The sequence below is a fragment of the Podarcis filfolensis genome (assembly GCF_964270895.1).
Source record: "Podarcis filfolensis genome assembly, chromosome: Z".
Taxonomy (NCBI): Eukaryota; Metazoa; Chordata; class Lepidosauria; order Squamata; family Lacertidae; genus Podarcis; species Podarcis filfolensis.
In genome coordinates this window covers 10903499-10926646 of record NC_139617.1, presented here as the reverse complement: position 1 = coordinate 10926646, position 23148 = coordinate 10903499, and the positions used below count along the sequence as shown (strand labels likewise).

Here is a 23148-nt window from a genome sequence, read left to right as displayed (position 1 = left end):
ATACACTTTTGAAATTGCCCACCCTCAAACTCAAGACCACCCCCAGAAACATCATACATACATCACAGAAGGGGTGTAGCCCAAGACCACCACCCCAATACATCATACATAAATCACAGAAAGAGGTGGTCTCCAGCAAAATCCTGTCTGGCAAAAAACCGTCAATGGTCACTGATTGGATCACACGGGCAGCCTAGCCATTCTTTTGTAATGATAAATACTTAATTCCTGAGCCAGGTCACAGGCTCACCCTATTCACACCTTAAATGTGCCCTTAAGGCTGGATTTGTGAGCACAGAGACAATGAGGAGTTTTTTTTTTTCATTTCCTCCCTCCATGCAGAGAAACATTTGGTCAGTTTGGGAGAGTCAAAATGGTTTCAGGACTATCTTCCTGTACTGTTTTGGACATGTGGTTTATATATTTATGTACGTGTTTGCCTTGTACATTTAATTTACATATTTGAGACCTTAAATTCTTGTAACAATGCACAGGTATGATCCACTGTGAAATGATTCCTTGCTCCATAAACTAAACATAACATTAAATATATTTTACCTAAATGTCCCCACTGTGGGAATTAAGACTCTACAGAATTATGTGGAAAAGAGCCCGGTTGTTTGACCCTTTAATTAGTTCTATTTTTACTCCTATAAAAACTACAGAAGACACCGCCTGTTTAAAGTTTAAATAACAAATAAGTTTTACTTAGTGCACTTGCAGGTTAAAACTCTGAGGCAAACAGCAGTGCAACACTTCAGCTGCTTTCACACAAAAGGCTGTTCATAACTGTCATAACTGTATCCACTGATATAACTTGCCTCAGATGTATGACATCACAGAGTTCTACTGCCCTTGTATTAACCCTTTGATTAGCATCTTGGATGCTTCCATCTCACCCCTCCCCTCCCCTAATGCAAATACGATCTGTACTTCAGGCTGATAATTATAAAAAACGCAAGCCAGCAAGGAGGACGAAACTATCTACCAAGTCCAACTTCCCACTCGTCCTGCTCAGGATGATGCTATGTGCATTTATTATTTTATTATTATATTTTTTAAAATGTAGGTGAAAAGTGGAGGCGCACTTCACGTCGCTCCTGAACTGCAATAAAAAAAAAAGGAAAGCATGGAGGCGTGGCGGGAACCGGGACCATCCCCTCAACCAATTTCTGTCCAGGAAATAAAGGGGGTGGGACACGCGCCTCCTCACCCTTTCCCCTGCAAAAAGGCAGAGAGGAGAGAGCGGTGAGACGGAGAGGTTGTTTCTCAAGGAGCTCCAGCTCCTCCGCTCGCGTGTGCGCGAGGCAACTCCGAAGCCAAAGAAGCCAGAGGGTTTGGGGCGCTGGGAAGGCGAGGCAAAAGAAGGACCAAGACCAGGAGGACGAAGAGTTGCTGCAAGCAGCAAGAACCAGGACCAGGGCAAGCGGCGTGGTCCGGGAGACCTGCCGACACACTTCGCCGGGGAGATGCAGCACTCCGAAGGCGGCAACCCCGCCTCTTCCCGCGAAGAAACATCACCAGAGCCTGGAGCGCGGGACTCCCCAACCACCCCGCCTGGGCACGAGAAAGACTCGCGCCCCCAGCGCCGTCAGCGCCGCCGCCGCCGCCGCCGCCAGCAGCACCACCAGCAGCAGCAGCAGCAGCAGCCGCCCGGCAACATGAGCACTTCCGGTAGGTCAGAGGGCAGGAGGAAAAGCGGGTGCCAGGTAGCCGGTGGGGGGGACGTTGGGGCGCGGGGCCTGGTCGGGGGCGAGTGGGCGAGCGGGTGAGTGAGAGAAATAGGGCAGGGCGTTCGGGACTGTCTCCCCCCGCGGGCTCCGCACACACGGAGCGCGAGTTCCCCTTGCCGAAGAGCCTCCTCAGCCGCCTCTTTCGGAGCTTCCGGGCGGGGTTGGTCTCCCAGCATGCCGAGCGGCCGGATGTACCGCCATGTTTTGGGCTCCCTGCCTCTTGTGCCTGTAGTATTGACAATAACAAGCGGCGCGGCGGCCTCCCTTGTTCGTTTCCCCCTCTCCCGGCCGCGAAGGAGGTGGCGGGGAAGCGAGAGGGAGAGGGAGCGGGAAAGGGAGCCCGGCTCCCCTCTCCGCCCCTCCTCGGGAGAGAGGTGATCTCGGGGAAAGGAGCGAGGCAGAGAGTGGAGGGGACCCTGGCCGCCTCCGGGAGCTGAGAAAGTGAGGGGACGGGCAGAGGCAGAGTCGCTGAGAGAGGTTCGCGGGAGTCCGGGGCAGGGTGGCCAGGCGGAGCTGCCCTTCCCCTCTCGGGGAGCCAGACGCCTTTTCTGAGAGATCGATCCGAGCGAGAAGGGGTGAAGGGAAGGCCGGCAAGGGCTTCCTTTCCTCCTGAGAGGGAAGAGAAGAGAAGCGAACCGGCTGGCAAGGAGGCACTTGTTCTGCCTGGACAGACGAGGCAGAGATCTTCCGCGACTTGCTCTTCCTACCTGTTCCACCAGAAGGATTTGATGCCCTTCAGCCTGCTCACCTCTGTGGTGTTCATGTTTCCCACAGGTTTCACTTCCCCCAACCCCTCAGCAGCAGCAGCTCAGGAGGTCAGACCTGCCACTGATGGTAGTAGCAGCAGCAGCAGCAGTGGTGGCGGCGGCGGTGGCGCCTCGTCTTCTTCCAAGAAAAGAAAGCTAAATAGTAATAGCAGCAGCACTGATAGAGAAGAGGTTGAATCCATCACCTCCTGCTCCTCCGTTCTTCCCAGAAATAACTCTTCCACATCCTCTATTGCTGCTACTACTACAACCACAACCATCACCACCACCACCACCCCTGCCACCTCTGCCTCCTGTTCCTCCTCATCAGGAGTTGCCTCTTCCAACCATTACCTGCAGAAGAAGTTGCGCTTTGAGGACTCCTTGGATTATTTTGGACTTGATGCGAAGATGGCTGAAGAGTCTTCCTCCTCCTCTTCCTCCTCGTCACCTGCTGCCTCTTCTCAGCAGCACCACCAGCAGCAGTTCAAAAACAAAAGCCTCTTAATTTCCTCAGCTGTGGGACACCACGCAAATGGCCTGACCAAAGCTGCCTCTTCCACTGTCTCCAGTTTTGCCAACAGTAAACCTGGGTCAGCCAAGAAGTTAGTGATCAAGAACTTTAAAGGTAACATGGTTATTTCATTCCTTATCTCTGAAATGTGTATCTACATAAAGAGGGATGGCACGTACTTTGCAGAAATCTTTGGTGTGTGGGATCATATTCACCACTCTGCCACGGAATCCCTTGTTAGAGGAAACCAGACCACTTACCAGGGATCCATTACAATTTTATCCCCAAGTGTAGTGCTTTCTTTTTTGCCAAACAAAAAAAGCGTCAGGTGTTCATTCATATAGCTGGTTTGAAAAAGATATGTTTTGTGGAGTTAACTCTCCCTGTAATTGGTGGTTGCAGAGGGGAGGGACAGGAATTTTTCATTCCTTCTCCAATGGCTCTAAAAATGAAACCAGTCCCTCTCAACATATCCCCAGCTCTTCACTATACATCCATGCTCCGGTTTCCCCTTTCTTGCTGCAGTTCTTGAGTTAAATGGAATGTGAAGCTTTTAAAAGTATGACAAAAAGATATAATATTGAAGACAGACTATTTTTAAGTTGCAGCTTAGAAAAACTTAGATTGATGTATATGCTTCTGTTTCTTAAACATGTTTGTGAAATTACAGCTCTTTTCCATAATCATGTGTTTAGAGATTTTTAAACAAAGTTGTATGCTATTTCCAGCAGCTGCATGTGAGGATCCCTGCTCTGAAGTACTAGTATGCAGTGCTGGTACAGAACAGGGCAGAGCATCCTTGACCTCCTAAAATCATACACTGGGAGTTTTCATTAGAATGAGGTAGCAGCTATTTCATCCTTTCCTTATTTCTCAGTCAGTTTAGGATAAAATTGTAGGGATACAATCATTTCCACAAATATAACGTGAATCCTGTAGAGTTGTTTGCCAGAGACATTCATCTTGGATGGTAGGGAAGGAAATGAGAGGATCCTATCATTTCTGGAATTTTGTATTTTCTCGAGGCATATGTGTCTCCATAGTTTGAGAACCTGTCAAATATTCCCTCTAATGTTTGGTTGAGTCCCAAGTAAAAAGCTTAAAATTATTCTTGTAATCAGCATACATATATTTATTACATGGAGGAGGCTAGATGGAAAATGAGAGGAAGCCAAAGAATTTTGCCTGGACACTCAGGTTTTTAAAGCAGCATGTAGTGTGGGTGTTAAATTAGGGTTGTAACAGTCCTTAGATAGAATGAGTTCTGTTTGGTTCTGGTTCTGAAAAGAAATTCCTATGCTCAGAATGTGCTCAGAGGCACCCTGCTCTTTAATTCTAACTGCACCTCTTTTGCACTTGTCGCTGGTTGGCAAATCTTGGGAGTCTAATAAAAATAGTAGATCTGAGCAGTGGGAAGATTGCCCATTCCTAACCAAAAGTCTCAAAGCTAGGTACTGTAACTTCAAATGGGGTAGTAGTGTTAATTTGTTGCAGTAAAAAGACAAAAAAGCCATGGGGGACCTGACCTTAATTCTGTTGCTGTTAGTTTTTTTAAAACTGTTTCTAATATTATGTTGCAACTGCTGCAACCCACCTTAGGGTGAATGGTGGATATAACATTTTCTAGTGAATTTTGATATCTGTATACGTAAGGGGGGGAGTTTATGGATATGCACATACCAAGAATGATAAAGCAGGCTTTGATGTATTAATCTCTGGCTTTGAAGAGGCTTCGTTATGCCTCTGAAAAAATATATTTTGTTTTTAAATATCTGTCTCAAAACATTTCTGCTTTCTAATCAAGTTAATTAACTTGCTTTTTTAAAGGAAGTATCTTACTTCAGGAAATGATAGAGTATATTGGCTGTTTCTTACTTCTAAGTACCTTCCATCACTCTACAAATGAAAAACAATACAGATGGTCCTTATTTTTGTAATTACAAAAAATATTTTTATAATTTTGGCCTCACCACCATACACACATTCCTGTTTGTCTACGCTTAACATGCAGGTCAAGCTGTCTTTTGTTAAACCGTGTTTGCCTTTCCCAGACACTTTCCACTCATTTCTTTGCTTCTGACTGGTAAATGTGAATCTTGCATTTCCATTTCCTGACTCGTATATAAGTCCAGTTCTCACTGAGCGTCCATTTGACTCTTTTTATGCTTCTGTTGGGCAAATGCCTCACTGACAAATTAATGGTACCAAGTATGTATGTATTGTGAGAGTGTATTGAAGAGTGTAGAAATGTCTGTGGATGAGGATAGGATACATCTTCAGCTGAAATGGTAGATCTAGAAAGGGAACATCATCTGCTAGCATATAAACTGTACTGCAAATCTGATGTTCAAGCCACACCACATGAGGAATATGCACAGTGCCTCAAGAGCTGCTTATTAGTAGCCCTGGCTACTAATCAGTTTGATGTTACATTATGTTGAAATGATGCTAAGTCAATAAGAACATTTGTATGGCTTGGTTTTCAAACTCCATACAAATGATATGCTTAAGGGGGCATTTTAAAATTGATCCATGAAACTGTGGCAGCACATGAAGAATGAATCTTATCCACTTTGTAAGGAGGATATAGTATTTAGAACATGGTAAGATAAAAGCCAGTACCTTGAATCCTGCCTTGAAGACTTGCATATTGGAATACTTGTGTAATGTGCTCCTTGTGATATTTCCATTTCATGAGGCAGGCTGTTGCATTGTCTGTATACTGAAGATTCTGAAAAATAATCAAGAAAGCTTTGCACACAATACATTACAGCAGCTGATTTTTTAAAACATAAATGCTTTTTAGTTCTGAATTAGGGGGGCGGGGATTGGCAATCCAAGGCAATCTAGTTTTGTACTGGTCAACTATTGCTTAATAGAACTGCCAAGTTCAGTAGCAAAGTCCCCATGATCTGCAATCCATTTGGTAAAAGTAAAGGAACCCCTGACCATTAGGTCCAGTCGTGGCCGACTCGGGGGTTGCGGTGCTCATCTCACTTTATTGGCCAAGGGAGCTGGCATACAGCTTCTGGGTCATGTGGCCAGCATGACTAAGCCGCTTCTGGCGAACCAGAGCAGAGCATGGAAACGCTGGAGTGGGTACCTGTTTATCTGCTTGCACCTTGACGTGCTTTCAAACTGCTAGGAGCAGGGACCGAGCAACAGGAGCTCACCCCGTCGCAGGGATTCGAACCTCCGACCTTCTGATCGACAAGTCCTAGGCTCTGTGGTTTAACCCACAGCGCTACCCACATCCGGCAATCCATTTGACTCATCCCAAATTCAACCATTTCACCATTCTGATGGGTCAGTTTAGCAGAGATCTGTATTGTTCAGAGACAATGTCTAGTTTTCATTTGTTTACTTGCAAGTCACTATTGTGACCTGGCTACTGTTGGGGCAGAAACTGGTACGTTTAGCATCTCCTAGAGGGATTATTTGTATGTAAGCATAAGTACAAATGCTTCCTTGATCATGAGTTTTGACAAAGAAGTAAATCTTGTGGGTCACTATTGAAAGCTCACTAAATGGCCTTTGGTCTGCTCCAGAAAGGCTGTTCTTATGTTCTTAAATTATATATTTGCTGTAAAAGACACTAATTTTTAATATCTTGCAGATAAACCTAAACTGCCTGAAAATTACACAGATGAAACCTGGCAAAAACTGAAGGAAGCTGTAGAAGCTATTCAGAACAGTACTTCAATTAAGTACAACTTAGAAGAGCTCTATCAGGTAAGTGTCAAAACTTGTAGCGTTCAATAACATAGGTAAAGACTGTAAACATCCCTGAGGTTTTTAGCCCACTTTCTAGGGCCTCAAACTATCTGGGTTTGAAGTGTGGATAAGGACCCATAATCACTCAGTGAAGACCAGGTTGGACTGATGGTACTTCAAAAAACTAACGAGAGCTCCTTCACAAATTCATCAAGCCAGATATACTTTTTCCATCAACACAGTAAAATATTCAGATGTTCATCTGAATGGCTTTTTTCTGGTACATTCACTATGGTTCAGGCACTCTAGAATTTGTAGTGGCACTTCAACAAAACAGTGAAGACTGGTCACAATTTTAGGTGTCCTGCACTTCAGAGAGGGACAAACTACAGTTTGAAGTACATCTTCAGGAGTACTATGCTGGCGTGACCAAAGATTCTCTGGATAGATAGGATGATAAGCTTCGCAGGGAAACAAAGGTTCTGCTTATTGCTGGGACGACAACTTCCATCCCAGTTTGTTTCTTGTTCCTAGTGTGCTGACACAGACCTATTGTGAGGTTGAAACATCGCAGGCAGAGAGGCTCTTTTAACATGAAATTGAAGTAGAACTTCCCCAGTTTTTTGATACTATTTATTAGTAATATATGTATATATTATATATTGCACACTTGTTTAAAGTACAGTGGTACCTCGAGTTAAGTACTTAATTCGTTCCGGAGGTCCGTTCTTAACCTGAAACTGTTCTTAACCTGAAGCACCACTTTAGCTAATGGGGCCTCCTGCTGCCACTGCGCCGCCGGAGCACGATTTCTGTCCTCATCCTGAAGCAAAGTTCTTAACCTGAGGTAATATTTCTGGGTTAGCGGAGTCTGTAACCTGAAGCATATGTAACCCGAGGTACCACTGTATCAAGATGGTGTTCGGCACATATAATAGAACATAAAAAATACCATAAAACATTAAGAGGAATTGTTGGTGCTTGCAGAAATATGAGGTTATCCACTGCTCTGCAGCACTCAAAATACTTTTAATGCTAAAATACTTTTAAACACTAATGTAAATTAGTGTACTACCATTAGTTTACTCTTCAAATGAGTAAAGTTAAAGTAATCTGAAAAAGCTAGAAAGGCAAGTTGTCATAAGTAGACCCAAGTTACAGTATTGCTAAAAATGGGGAACTTAAGTTGCTTACTGACTTTTTTTATTGTGGTATTTACCTACTTCTAGAGAAGCAGGAAGCAATGATGAAATGTTTCAAACTCCAGCCTCAAGTACTTGAACACCTGGGATTTTGCTTGTTTTTATAGGAAGCACACTTAAGAAATCAAAAGACATAACTTCAGAAGTCCCTTTTACTACAAATGCTTGGTATATTCTTTTCTTTGTTGCCTTAAAAGTAACAGATTCCCTTACCTTAAAGAAGCAGCATTTACCGTATTTTTCGCTCTATAGGACACACCTTGTTTTAGAGGGGGAGAACAAGAAAAAAAATCCCCCTGTCTGCTCAGCGCCCCTTCAGCGAAGCGGCAGGAGAAACGGAGCCCCTCCGCTGAAGGGGCGCTGCGCAGCTCTCCCTCTCTGCTGAAGCCAGGAGAGTCTTACTTCAGCAAAAGGAACCCGCTGCACTCCGGAGGTTTCAGGCAGAGTCTTGCTCTCCCGGCTTCAGCATAAGGAACCCGAAGCCTCCGGAGCGCGGAGGGAGCGCTCCCTCTGTACTTTGGAGGCTTCGCGTTGCTATCGCTGAAGCCAAGGAGCCTGCATTCGCTCCATAGGACGCACACACACATTTTCCCTTAATTTTTGGAGGGGAAAAAGTGTGTCCTATAGAGTGAAAAATACGGTATATGCAGAGTTAAGCATTTGTATCATTTTCGTGTATATTTTACAGGATTACCTCATCTTCTTTATCACTTACCATCCCTTCTTCCCTATCTGTTCCTATATTATTTTGAATGCATGTTTTTTCTCGCTCACTTTAGTTTTGCCAGTTAACTGTTGAGTTTTCTGTAGAACCACAGTATTTCACAGACCCACTAAGCCTTTGCTTAAGACTTTATAATCTGATTATGTGTGCTTCTATGGAATTACTTTGCATCTTCACTGATTTTTGGAAAGATAACCTTTACTTTGGGTTTTGTGAATGTCAAAGGAAAGATTCTTAATCTGCATGCAGTTTGTATTCAGTTTGTTCAATACCTGTCTTTCAAAGGTCTTCTTAATGTAGAGTATTCTGTAGCTATTCCGGTTAATAACTGTGTAGGATTTTGAATCTTTGAAACTACTATTTGGATATCACTTGTTAAGTGTACTTTTTATCTAAGGGGGGGTGTTGAATTATTTCTTAAATTATCACTATTATCACTATTAAGAAGTGAACATTATTCCATAGGATAGTATAATCAAAAGACTGAACAAAAATAATGACCGAAAAATTGGCTATTTGATGTTGCTATTTTAAAATGGGGGTGGGAAGGATCTTGTTAGAGTGCTTCTTGTTGCATGGCTGTTTAGGACAAAAGTTCCTAACATTTAAAATATAAAACAACACTCAGTTACTATTATTATTTTTTAAATTAGTTTTTTACCCACAAAGTTCTCAAAGTGACTTACAAGATTAGATACAGCAGATAAAAGCAATAAAAGCCAGAAAATGTAAAACAATGTATAGTGCAAAATACAGAAAATGCTAACACAGTAACATCATACGAATAAGTCCTATTGCTTGTGATACAAATCTGATACACATACATTTCCTGACATAACTTTCAAATGGAGTAAAGTCCAAATTTTACAGTTGCATAGTTGGAGTTGGAACGGCCTCGAGCAGGCAGCCCTTGCTTCTAAGAGCTGTTGTTCTAATTGGCTTGTGGGAATCTCTCTTGCCTCAGAAAACAAAGCTAGATTTAATTGGCTTAAGTTACAAGAAGGTAGATTTTGGTTGAACATTCAGAGAAACATCTTAATGGTTGGAAAAATTCAACCATAGAACCAATTACAAGATAGGCTTTCCATTGTTGAAACCCTACAGGCACTGGCTGGGCAGGTCAGCATCTCCCAACAGGGCTGGGAGAGAATGCTGCCAGTCAGTGTAGATGCTACTGTGCTGGATGGGCCAGTGATCTCACTATATACAAGACTGCTTCCTATGTTCCTCTGGATTTTCTGCCTCAAGCAGGGAATGGGACCACGTGGCCTTCGAAAACTGTGTCAACTCTTGAATTCACATAGGTAGAATACTGTACTAGGTTGATTAACATATATTCCAAGCTTTGCGGCTGATGGGAGAACCTTCAACATCTTTTCTCCTTGGGAGTCCCTTAAAAGAAATAGTAACTAGAAATTGAGTTGTAGGCATACCATGCAAATTGTCTTGTGGCTTATCTCCATGTTTCTCTTACCTCTTACTTTGAGAAGGGTGTCTTGCTACGTTATTGATAATGTTAATGCATTGTGCTTTCTGGCACACAGCAATTACTGAGAATTAATTATCAAAGCATTCAATTGGCATTCTGCTTTATTATTTATTTATAGCATTTGTACCCTGCTCTTTAGCCAAAAAGGCCTCTAAAATGACTTATGTAAAATCAAAACAAGACACTCTTTACCTACAGGTTTACAATCTGAGAAAACAACCAAACAAACCCCACAACACACAAGGGGAAAAGGATGGAAGAGGAAAATAAAAATAAAAACTCTGGCACCAATTTCTAAACTGTTTTTCCTATATACCTGTCGGCACAGTTCAGAGGCAGATGGTGCCTGATGCTGGGCTTCCAGCAGAGCCAGTGGACTGACCCTGCTTACTCTCCCATTGAGGCAGTCTGGTGGAATGGCTTCCCCCAGAAGACAGTTGAGGGAGAGGAGGCTTGATGGGTCTAGTCAGTGTGTCACAGCAGAGCCTGTCTAATGAGCTCCGCTTCTTAGCTGTACATTAGGAAATAATGGTTATTTAGCAGAGTAATTGACTACCTCCGGAGGTAGCAGGTCTCCTTTTGCTGGAGTTTTTAAGGCAAGAATTGGGTGGTCATCTGTTAGAGATGCAGGAGTTTCATCTTGTATTGTAGATCCTTCACTGAACAGGGGCTTGGACTAGATAACCGCTCTTTCTTCCACATTCCATAGACGAGCCTTGTGGAAGATAGTTGAAAGCTCATTTAAGGGTTATTTGGGGATAAACTTGCATGTTTTCAACCAGTACTTCTGACATCTTAGGGTAAGATATCCTAGTATATTTTTATATGTATGTTCTGTGGAAATCTGTCAGCCTCCTAAGGTTAAGGCCTTAGGGGACCCCTCTCTAGTATGTGTTCAAAGTGATCTCTCAGCTAGCACCAGATATTTTTACAGCAAAGTAACTGTATTTTCTATTGACACTATTTGTTTGCATCTATTTATAACATGTGTTAAAAATAGTAATATAAGTTGCTGGTGATGTGAATACTTGATAAAACTGTTCTGCTAAAGAGCAGCTGCCCGGTAAATGTAGCCAATTCCAAATGTGCATTTTAATGCATGATTATGTATGCCACAGCAACAAGATATTTTTCTCCCACATTCCTCAAAAAGATTCTTACGAGTATTGTTTTGATCAGCAATATACTCCTTAGTGCACTACTTCCCCTGCTGGCAAAAATCCTTGTAAAGCAACACTAGATTATTTGAGTCTCCCACTTCTTCAAACCCCCTTAGTAGAGCTTTGAGGTGAACTTATTCATACCAGTCCCCTTCTCTCAAATGTGCTAAATTTCAGATTAGTGAATAAATTTGGATCTCCTTTTCCAAGATTTGTCTTAATTTAGTCCATAATAATTTATTTAAACTTCTTCATCAGTAGACCTGGTGCTTTTGCAGACGAAGGGAACAAGTGACATAAACAAAAGAAAGATTTCTGTCCTGAAGTCCTTACAGTCACTATGCTTTAACATGGGGAGGGCGAGAGGTTAGAATTAATATGAGCAAATACAACTAACATGTACATAGACTTTGTTTTAGTTGATGAGGGTACTTAGCATTTATAGACAATGTTCACAGAGGTAGCTATATTACTGTTGCAGCAAAACAAAAGAATCTTGTAGACTCTTGAAGGCTTACAAATGTATTATGGTATAATATTTCTGGTCCACGAAAGATTATGCCACAATAAATTTGCTAGCCTTTAAGGCTAACAAAGGAATTATCTGATCCATAATCCCTGACCACTGGCCATGCTGATGTGGATGGAGTCCAACATCTGGAGGGTCACATGTTCTTCATGTTTCAGTGTGTTTCAAGGCTTCTTGTAGTATTTACAAGTTCATAAGTGCTTTGTGTTCTTATTTGATGAGTACTGTCTCCATATACCAGCAAACAACTGAAATGACATTTGAATAATTTTAAAATACAGCACCTAAAATAAAACACAACAAATATATTCCTTGTGGTTTCAACAGCCAGTAAAACAGTAAATTCAAGCAGGCTTCAATAGTAACACCCAGCAGATATTTGTTGCATGGAAGCATAACCATATTTACTTTGAAGTAAATTCTGTTGCGGAAAATGCAGTTTAAGTAAAGGTAAAGGGACCCCTGACCATTAGGTCCAGTCGTGACTGACTCTGGGGTTGCGGCACTCATCTCACTTTACTGGCCGAGGGAGCTGGCGTACAGCTTCCGGGTCATGTGGCCAGCATGACTAAACCGCTTCTGGCGAACCAGAGCAGGGCACGGAAGCGCCATTTACCTTCCCGCCAGAGCAGTACCTATTTATCTACTTGCACTTTGATGTGCTTTCGAACTGCTAGGTTGGCAGGAGCAGGGACTGAGCAACGGGAGGTCACCCCGTCACGGAGATTCGAACCGCCGACCTTCTGATCGGCAAGTCCTAGGCTCTGTGGTTTAACCCATAGTGCCACCCGCGTCCCTCAAAATGCAGTTTACTTACTAGTAAATGTTCTTAAAATTGCAGCATTGGTTTTCGAGTAGCGTACAAATAATTTTATGTTTGAACTATAATTGTGAATCTTTGCTAAGCAAAATTAAGGCTATGCAGTCTTCATCACTGGGTCCTGTTTGGGCTGCATGTCCTTTAAGTGTCAGAGTTCTTTGTCTAAAATGTTGCTCATTTGCTAGTCTGGTATTCCATTGTTTTCTTCCATTTTCTTCTTCACGATGTTACTGTAGTTATATTAAATGAGCTCAGTCAGCTGAAAGGCACTCTGCCCAGGGGAGCATGAATGCAACTGCAGTGCATTCTGGCATGTATTTTTGTTCCGTGAACTAACAGCAAAATTGAGAGCCAGATCTTTGGAGTCCCATTTTAAATGAGTAGTGTTTGTGCAGAAAGTATCCAAAGACTGCAAATGACCTGAGACCTGTGAGCAGACTTCCATTCACATACTGGGGATTTCCCACGAGTTCTTGGCATCTCCTGAAAAGCCACTCTTGTGGGTTAGTCATATTCATTTAATTGGGTCTAATCAGAGTAGGTCTAGTTTTGAATACCACCCTTAACTTTGATCGCTAATTGTCTAGTGATGCCCCCACATCGGATAGGCATGTTTTTAAAAACTCGCTGGGAACAATCATTTTGACTGGTGTTTTTCTGAGAGCTGGCATGTACAGAAAAAGTTACGAATTGTAGATGGAGTCCTGCAAATGTTGGTGGAGATTTTTTTCATGTGTCCTCCTTTTCCTTTTTTTAGGCTGTTGAAAATCTCTGCTCCTATAAGATTTCTGCAAATTTGTACAAGCAGTTAAGACAGATTTGTGAAGACCATATCAAAGCACAGATCCATCAGTTCAGAGAATATCCTTTTTGTGTAGTAAGTCTGTTTGTGGACTTCATTTTTATAATGCCTGAAATCCAGTTCTTCTGTGTTTCCCTCTGAGCATCTTCCCTGTCAAACTTCAGGGTGGATATTTACATCCTTGGAGTCTTAAAAATCAGTTTGGTGTCTAGAATAGAGTCTTTCGAAACAATAAGTACTGGGAAGTAGGTGAGATTTGGTCTCATATCCTCTGAGGCTGTGTATATGCTTATGATATTACTAGATCACAATGCTTTGAATATGGGTATTATCAAATGTGGACACCTAACTTGAAAGATAAGGTAAGTTCTTTCATAATTTTAAAGCTATTGAGTTCAATGGAATTGTGTCATCACAAGTGTTTGATTAACATAGTGGCCCATTAAATTAGAATGGTGGTCTCTTGGCCTTCAGCTGATTTTAAATAAACATTTTTTTCATGATCACATCCTAGCCTAAAAACAAAGGCTTTAAAATTGGGCTGGCAGTTTCTTTTGTTTCTATTGAGTTTTCCAGCGATGACGCAGAAGAACAATGTCATCAGGCATTGGTGTTGTCCCAGTTGTTGTGTTAAATTTCTTAACTCCTTCATCATGGATTCATTGGACAGTGTTCTTTTTCTCAAGAAAATAGACAAATGTTGGCAAGACCACTGCAGACAAATGGTAAGGCTTGTTTTCCTTCCAAATAATACTTTTGTGAACTTGGATCCCAGATGGTTTCCCCCCACGAACACCTGCAACTTCCTGAAAACTGCTTTGCCAGTTGGAACAGGAACCATCTTGAGTAGCTTTCCAGGGGTCACAGATAGATGTGGAGGCAGGGGAGATCATTAGCCGTGCAGAGAGAGAAGTGCTTTCTGCTCACAGATATTTAGGCAAATAGAACTTTTTGTTTTATACCAATATTAGAAAATGATGCAAGCAATTATATATTTAGGACCTATTTTTGTTGTATTGCTTTTGTGTCCTGCCATCTAGGCATTCAGTTCTCAACTCTTGGCGACAGTTTCTGTTACTTCGAATCTGGTACATTAAGCTGCATAATTTTTAGGGGTCCCTTAGGAAGGCAACCCTTTTTGCATTGCGCCTCAGTAATTTTAAAAGGGCAGCGCCATAAAACCTGCTTAAAGAAGTATTTCATCAGAATATTATATGAAGAATTAGATTAAAATGTGCCCTCACTTCAGTCTCTGGAGGGAATGAAGTTTCCCCAGGTGACAGGAAGTGCAGCAGCTTTTCAGTGTCTCTTACCCTGTCCTGGTTGTGGAAACCTGCACATTAATGGGGCAAGTAAGAGGATGTGCACCATTCATCTTAAGGAACATGGTAAAGCAAGAGGGAGGAGTCGGTCAGTTCATATGTTTGACTTTCTAAAGTTGCAGTCAATAAGGCATATTTGGAAGCAAGGCCTGTTAAAATTGGTGGCCTTTCCAACCAAGTAATCATGTTTAGGATCAGGGCACAAGAATGATCTTGCTTTATGTCAAAATGTTTATGGCTTGATTTTTCCCCCCTCCCCCTTACAGATAATGATTAGAAGTATCTTTTTGTTCCTGGATCGAACATACGTTCTTCAAAATTCAATGCTGCCATCAATTTGGTGAGAATGAAAAGAGATGTATTGATTTTAGACTTCCAAATGCTTTGTCAAAAATATAGATTCAGTTTTTCTTTCCTTCCATTGTGATTGAGAGTCACAGTGAACTGACTGTGAATAGAGAATCTTTGTAGCATGGCTGGTATATATGTTTTCTTTGCTATCCTGACCACCCATATTTTCACAAGGGGTGTGTGTGGCAGTTTAAAGCTAAAGTTAAGCCAAACCATGTTCATATTTGGAAAGTATCATCTAGCTCCAGAACGGTGAACGAGGTCACTGTGCATATTGTTTGGATACCAAGAATGGCAGCAGTGCTACATGTTGGGAACAATTGAGCCATCAGGAACCAGCTTGGCAAAAGGGTCTTGTGTCTTCTGGCACCGTGTTCAAACATTACAATAAGCCGTACACAAGCCATTTATGCCTGCGTCTTGCCTCTCCACCAGCACTGTGGAGAAACAAAGAACAATTAGCATTGTTTCTTTTGTTCCTGGTTTTTCAATCACTGTTTGCGTGAGCACAACAATTCCTGGTTCAGGTATAATGCCAAGCAGGTGTTATCATGGTTTGTTTCCTCTGCACGCTCACAGTGAGAAGCAAAACAATCCAGGTTGACGCATTCATGGTAAACCATTAATTATGCTTTACTATGAAACGGGCCAGTGGCAAAAGCAAATAGCAATTTAGTCTTGAAATTTTAAAACAGGTGATGCAAAAGTAGAATGCTGCTAGCCTGGAACAATTGACTGCTTGTTTTTGTTTTTAACCATGTAGTTAAGCATGCTTAACAAAATTCAGACCTTTGGGTTATGCCCTCCAGAGCTCTACTCATTGTCTGTGTACTTATTTAAAATCTCCTCAGTGACTTTTACAGGAACAAAATGTGTCAGAGTTTGGTTTAGAGCCTTGTGTTCCCAGTGCAGTATCAGTGTTATAAGTGGTGCACATTAGATTGGACCTCAATTTATCATACCGTTTATAGAAGGACTCCTTTCGTGAAAGGAGCTATAAGTTTTTTTCCAACCTATTTATTGCTTGTATTAAACTTGCTACTAGTATTAAATTCTGGAAGCACTCCTTTTGTTTTCTCCCCCAGCCAACTGCCTGTTTTTAATCCTTTAAATCCCATTCTCAACTTAACTCTGGAAGAGTTCCTAGTATGTATGTATTTATCCAAATTTCAGGTTATATGAGTAGGTATATCCAATTCATATGAATACATGCCTCTTAAATGCATTTACACACATTTTTTGGTCCTTGGAAAAATGTACAGGTAAAATGGGCCCATTCCACCCTTGGGGTAAGAGCTTGCTATGGACATTTACACAGATCACTTAAGGCCTGGTCAACTACTAGTTTCTGAACCCTTTATGAGAATCTGGCTTGCTGGGTTAGGTCATATATGCATGAAAGAGCCAAGGACTCACTTTCTCTTGTGCTGTATTCAGAAAGTAATACCTGATCAGGCCTGTAGATTACTTCTGCAGTTGAGCACTTAGACAAAATAAATGTAGAACAAAGCTGCCTCTCTGTGTTGGTCTCTGCTTCCTTATAATGATTTATTCGTTTCCAGGGATATGGGGCTAGAATTGTTTAGGACTCATATAATTAGTGATCAGAAGGTCCAAAACAAGACCATTGATGGCATCCTTCTGTTGGTTGAGCGAGAGAGGAGCGGCGAGGCTATTGACAGGAGCCTTCTTCGCAGCCTTCTCAGCATGCTTTCAGATCTTCAGGTAAGCAAGGGATGCCCCATCACATTGAACCTGTACTTGTTGTGTTGTGTTGTAAACTGCCCTGTGATCTTCTCATGATGGGTGGTATATAAATTTAATTAATAAATAAATTGAATGAATGAATGAATGAATGAATAATGTCAGAGTAAGCTGTGAGAGCATCCTAAGCAAATGATCCATTTCTGTTTTCCACAGATTTATCAGGATTCTTTTGAACATAGATTCTTAGAAGAAACAAATCGCCTATATGCAGCGGAAGGACAGAGGCTTATGCAAGAAAGAGAGGTATTTTATTATCTTATTGCTCATGAGCACCATGGGGACATTAACCTCCTGGTTAATGAGGGCAGAACAGTAGCTCCCAAGACTTGCTTTGCTGTGCTGACACGGGCTACAATTAAGTATTTCAGCAATAATACGACAAGATATAATAATGCCCCTCCAATTTGTTTCTCAGACATTTTCCCCCCAATAAAGGATATACCATTCTCACCTTATTTAACTTTTCTCCATAATTTATTCAACCTGTCAGGTTCCAGAGTACCTCCATCATGTCAACAAACGCTTGGAAGAAGAAGCAGACAGGATTATCACCTACTTGGATCAAAGCACTCAGTAAGTGTGTGGACTCCCTCAACCTGGTGTGTTAAACATGTTAAAAATGACCTCCTGGTTTCAGCATTTCTTTTTGCCAAAGTGTGGTTTAATTTCCTAGACATAAAGAATAATGTCTAGCAAGGCCACACTCACATCAGTTGTCAGAAATTACATAGTTTCCAGAAGAAAAGACAAGCGTTGACACCATTAAAACCATGAAAAACTTAAACAAGTTCTGGGAATAAATTGTCAAAGATGAGAGTTGTAGCTCATCAACATCGAGAGGGCATTGCATTGGCTACCTCTGCTCTAGATGATTTATCTGCTTTATATAAAAGACAGGAGAGACCAGAAGCAGTTTTTTTATACACACACACCCCACCAATCTGGACCATAAACACATTGTTAACAAGTAATTGAAATGTTATTGTTTGAAGCATCTAGGTGTTCCAGTTGGGTTGAAAATGGTTAACTGGTAAGCAAAAAGAATGTAATTCTAAACACTTTTTCCTATAGGAAACCACTAATTGCTACTGTAGAAAAGCAGCTGCTAGGTGAACATTTAACAGCCATTCTACAGAAAGGTAACCTATCTTCATTAATATAAATCTTTCTTCTTACTGCTTCTTCAGGGCTTTCAGTTCCCTATACTAAACAGAAACGACCCATTCAGATTCTAAAGTCCCTCTTGCCCACCCAGTTCATGAAATAGCACTGAACAGTATACGAAACGGTATACATCCAGGAATTGCAAGCAGTGGCGTAAGCAAGGCCAGGTGGTACCCAGTGTGGAATTTTTTTTGTCAAACACCCCCCCCCCATTTGAAATTATTAAAAGGAAAGATACTTACACAAGTGTTATTTTCTGGTTTATTTACTTAACATTGTGAGCATAAGCACCTAAAATGTTTTTTCCCTAACTTTGTCTCAGAGACTGTATTTTTAATCTCTTTTCAACCATCAAGGCATTCTTAAGTGTTGCCTGCTTCCCACGCCTACCATCCATATCTACTCTGTGTCTCCTGAGTTTTTTTCATGTTAGTCTCATCCATTTTTCCTAATTTCCTCCCTTCCTTGCTTCAAGACATTCAATTCTTCTGTTATCAATGGTTCTATCTTAGTAGTCAGTTCTGACACTATTTCAATATTTTTATCCATTTGGGCTCGAATCTTGTCTGCTAAATTATCCCAAATTTCCTTCATCTCTTTAATCAATTCTTTTTTCCACACAGAGAAAAGTCCCCTCAATTCCAAGCAAACCTTGTTCCTTGATATGTTTTTAAATACTCGAAATACTCAGGACCGTGTGGAATTCACATAATTTACTCTGCCTTCCCTGGTTCTCAAAACAGTCAGTTTTACAACAGTACCTTATCACTTTGTCAAGGCTGCTTTCCCAGGAAACACCACTTCCTGTACTTTCCTGTACTCCAGTCTGTTCCAAACTTTAAAATTCCAATTTATCTGTAAGAATTCTTTGAAAACAAACTCAATCTTCTTTAAACCACTCCAGCCAAGGTGTATTCACAATCCAGTTATAAATCCAGTTGAAGGTAATAAAGAATGGGTTTCAGTTAATTTATTTTTTTTATAATAATTTTTATTAAATTTTTCCTTTTACAAATTCATCATCACAACAATGTTCACAAATTTCCAGTTTTTGTACTTCCACCAGCTGCTCCACCAATCATCCATATTTTCTATTTTTACGCATTTTCTATATTTAATATTGCCAATTAATATTATCCTTTCATTTCTATTTCTTTTTTACAATACATCTTTAACTATCACAAAGCCTCTTTAAATCCCACTAGCGTTGTCTGTTCATCACATATGCTGGGTTTCAGTTAATTTTTAGTCTGAATGTCACATCAACAGGTAAATATACCATTGATGCTTGCCTTGAGGCCTGCCCCCCGCTGCTGGCGACATTGGGCTCCCCATCCCTACTGGACCAACGCTAGTGTCCCCAGAAGTGGAGAGCAGGGCACACAGGAGGAGCAGGCAGTGGCACCCCCAGGCAGGGCTCTGTGGCATCCCTGCTGTGTCCGCTCTATCGCAGGGGCCCATCCCAGCACGTGTTCAGGCAGGGAGAGCAGGGCCTGGCTATGGAGGTGCGAAGGGGATGCAATACAACTCAACCCCGCTCAGTTCCTAGCCATACGAGGCCGGGGCATGGCCAGGGAGAGCAGGCCTGGCCGACAGCGCCTGATGCAACTCAGTCTCAACTCCACTTGGTTCCTCGAGGTAATTGCATGTGCGCCCTTCGCCTCAAGTACAAATTCAGAGATGAGTTCAGCCAGCATTTTGTCACCCGCCCCCCTCCTGATGGCACCCAGGGCAGACTGCATTCACCACACACCCCTTGCTACGCCCCTGCTTGCAAGTCCTGTCCTCATTGCAGGTAAGGAGCCACTGTAGTGCCTTCAGATGTGTTTCAGAATGAAAACATAATATTCCTAGGAACAGAAGAAGAGAAAGTTTGGGTATAGGTTGTCCGATAAGATTTGTCAACCCTATATAGCATTAAGAGTTTCAAGGCAATATGGATGTCAACTTTCAGTGGAAGACAAGGGATAGGTGAGATAAACTAAATGTTTTGCTTTCTTGCCTTTTAAAATGGTCATTATGCTTAAGACACCATGCTTTTCAAAGAGAATGAAATCTGCTTTTCCTGAAGGGCAGTTAACATAGGATTACCAGAGAGCCTGTAACCCATATTGGTGGGAGTTGGGTGCATGAGATACGGACAGAAGCATTGTCCACGAGATTCTAGAGCAACATCCAGGAATGCTGCCATTATTGTGCCAAAGCTGATGGAGGGAAAGGGGGTGTTTTTAAAATCACATTTTGCTTACTCTTATGGGGTGTGTGAAAGCACTGAAAAGGCTCCCTCTAGCTGTACAGAATGGAAGTGTTTGTTTTGCTTTATCCCATCCTTTATCCTAGGAGTTTGTGAAGGTGTACATTGTTATTCTCCTTGCCACCATTTTTTCAATGTTATCCCATTTTAATGATAAAAAACCCATTCTTCACTAGAAATCATGTGGCAGGAGCAGCAGCCTCAGCAATAGATTTAAGACCTTCACTTCTGAAAACTGTCTCATCCAATGTGGTTTCTCAATGTGTTGTCTCACTTTCAGTCTTCTCCCACCTTTTAGACCTGTAGTTTCTTAAATATTCTCAGTTGCATTTGTTTCATTTGGAGTAATTAGTAACACATTTTTATCTTGCAGGTTTAAATCACCTTTTGGATGAAAATCGAATTCAGGATTTGTCTCTATTGTATCAGTTGTTCAGTAGGGTGAAAAATGGAGTGCAAGCTCTCTTGCAGCAATGGATTGAATATATAAAGGTATCAATATGTGACTTATTTCGAAAAGTTAACTTGGAGGAGCAAGTCTTAAATTTATTGAGGTGGGGAAAGATGTCTGCAAAATCTTGGTTTATAAGCCATATATGACAAATCATGTGGCTAAGCTGTCGCCATAGTTTTCTAAAATATAGGCTGAACAAGTTTGCATCAACATTGTTGTGAGCACAGTGGGGAGCCATCATCTCTATTGGATCCATTTCCTTCCCTTTCTTGACTTAACATTCTGAAAATCTTCATGGGTTAACATAAAGCTTCCCTGGCTGACTTTGTACCAGCTTCATTGAGTTGTTGTGGTAATTAAATGGGGGTGTAGGAACCATGTACACCACCTTGAGCTCCTTGAATAAAGGGCAGGGTATAATGAAATAAGCAATAAATTGATTAGTGCATACTGCTTTTGTGTAAAGCATGCAATGTGTGTCCTTACGCACTGGATCTTGTTCGAACTATATGTGGCATCCAGCACAAGTGTGTGATAAATAACTTTCCTCCTTCGCAGGCATTCGGCAGCACCATAGTAATCAATCCAGAAAAAGACAAAACCATGGTACAAGAGCTACTAGACTTCAAGGATAAAGTTGATCATATAATTGACATTTGCTTTTTGAAGAACGAGAAGTTTGTTAATGCCATGAAAGAAGCCTTTGAGACCTTCATCAACAAAAGACCAAATAAACCAGCTGAGCTTATAGGTGGTAGTTCTTCTTCTTGTTGTTATTTCAACTTATTAAGACTCCTACTAATAATAGTCTCAAGATGGTAGTGGAAAGCTCAGTGAAGATGCTGAACCATGTAAAAAAGATGAATTGCATGTTAGTAATCATTAGGCATCCAAAACAAAGCTGCTGCTAATACTGTAGTGCCGTTACACAAATATATGGAGCAACCACACTTGGGATGCCCTGTACAATTCTCATTCCCTTGCCTCAAAAAGGATATTGTGAAACCGGAAAGGGTTCAGAAAAGGGTGACCAAGATGATCAAGGGGATAAAGTAACTCCCCTTTGAGAAAAGATTACAAGATTTGGGGCTCTTTAGTTTGGAGAAAAGGCAAGTGATAGAAGACAGCAACCAACTTGGACAGCAACTCCAGCACTCCTGAAAACATTCATATAATCACAGCTGGCACAATTATAGTCTAGTGAAATACCTATTATAGCTAGCAGATACCTTGTGCAAGGTTGTATTTCTGAGTTTGGTTCTCGGTCAGTCTAGTTCCTCTGATGGAGCTTTGCAGCCCCTTGGCTGTGAGAGGGAATAAGAGGGCTGACTTCCAATCAGACCTGATATTTAAGAATTGGTCATACAGTCATACCTCGGGTTAAAGTAGTTCCAGGTTGAGCGTTTTCGGGTTGCATTCCGCGGTGACCTGGAAGTAACGGAACGGGCTAATTCTGGGTTTCGCCGCTCATGCATGCGCAGACAACCCACGCAGACGCGGGTTGCATTCTGCTCAGGATGTAAACGGGGCTCTGGAACGGATCCTGTTTGCATCCAGAGGTGCCACTGTACTTAGGAGCAGCAAGGTAGGCTGGAGAAGATGGTGGTTTTGAATGCTCAGAGTTTTTAGTTCCCTTTTGCTTTCCACAGTGATGTCACATTTGGTAGATGCTAAGGCTGTTGCTGGCATGACACTTCTTTTCTGTTAGAACTGACAATGAGCCAGTAGAGGTTATAGAACACTAGCCTAGTCAAGAATAAACTAAGACTTGATTTAGGAGTTCCTACTCAGATCTATCACTTCCTTTTTGGTTTTGTGTTTCTAGCCTAGTCAAGAATAAACTAAGACTTGATTTAGGAGTTCCTACTCAGATCTATCTCTTCCTTTTTGGTTTTGTGTTTCTTCAGCTAAGTATGTGGATTCAAAGCTTCGTGCAGGTAACAAAGAGGCTACTGATGAAGAGCTCGAAAAGATGTTGGATAAAATTATGATTATATTTAGGTTTATTTATGGTAAGACCTGGTCTTCTTCTTTACATTAGGCACCCTTGCATATCAGCAAAAAATATAGGCCCAATAATGCAGACTGAGTAAGACTTAATGAATGAGAATAAGACTGTTATTCTCCCAGCTTGTTTTGGGGTTTAGGTCTGCAGGAATCAGAGTTAATTAAATACTCAAGATTGCATAACTCAGGTTCATTGCCTTAACACACAGGAACTACGCACATCAATTTTTAAAAATGAATCTGTAAACTATTTGTGTTGTTAAATTTGGTGGGTCGGAATGCATAGATAGCAACTGGTTCTAGCATAGAGCCACCCTGAGGAAATAATAAGGTTGGGTCAAACCTTCCACTGAATCTCTCTGCCATCTCAAAATAATCTATCAAGCCCCTAGACCT

At 41.6% G+C, this 23148-nt stretch overlaps 1 protein-coding gene and 1 long non-coding RNA gene across 3 annotated transcripts in view; one reads left to right on the top strand and one right to left on the bottom strand.

Moving 5' to 3' along the window:
• The first annotated feature begins 1179 nt into the window (after positions 1–1179).
• CUL4B (cullin 4B) overlaps positions 1180–23148 on the top strand; it is a 31216-nt gene continuing 9247 nt past the window's right edge. The window contains exons 1-13 of one of the 2 annotated variants that reach the window (XM_083595699.1): positions 1181–1674; positions 2508–3107; positions 6610–6725; positions 13389–13492; positions 14089–14158; positions 15022–15095; positions 16669–16831; positions 17027–17116; positions 17364–17446; positions 17945–18012; positions 20665–20783; positions 21304–21496; positions 22653–22757. In XM_083595699.1, the coding sequence (XP_083451825.1) occupies positions 1470–1674; positions 2508–3107; positions 6610–6725; positions 13389–13492; positions 14089–14158; positions 15022–15095; positions 16669–16831; positions 17027–17116; positions 17364–17446; positions 17945–18012; positions 20665–20783; positions 21304–21496; positions 22653–22757 (1990 nt within the window). In that variant the 5' untranslated portion in view covers positions 1181–1469. Of the gene's footprint in view, positions 1675–2507; positions 3108–6609; positions 6726–13388; positions 13493–14088; positions 14159–15021; positions 15096–16668; positions 16832–17026; positions 17117–17363; positions 17447–17944; positions 18013–20664; positions 20784–21303; positions 21497–22652; positions 22758–23148 lie in introns of both variants that reach the window. The other variant, XM_083595700.1, reaches the window with a different exon arrangement.
• On the bottom strand, positions 21504–22708 carry LOC310754186. Its single transcript, XR_014543669.1, has 2 exons — positions 22572–22708; positions 21504–22491 (listed from the first exon to the last, which is right to left on the bottom strand). It is a non-coding gene; the product is annotated as an uncharacterized lncRNA (long non-coding RNA).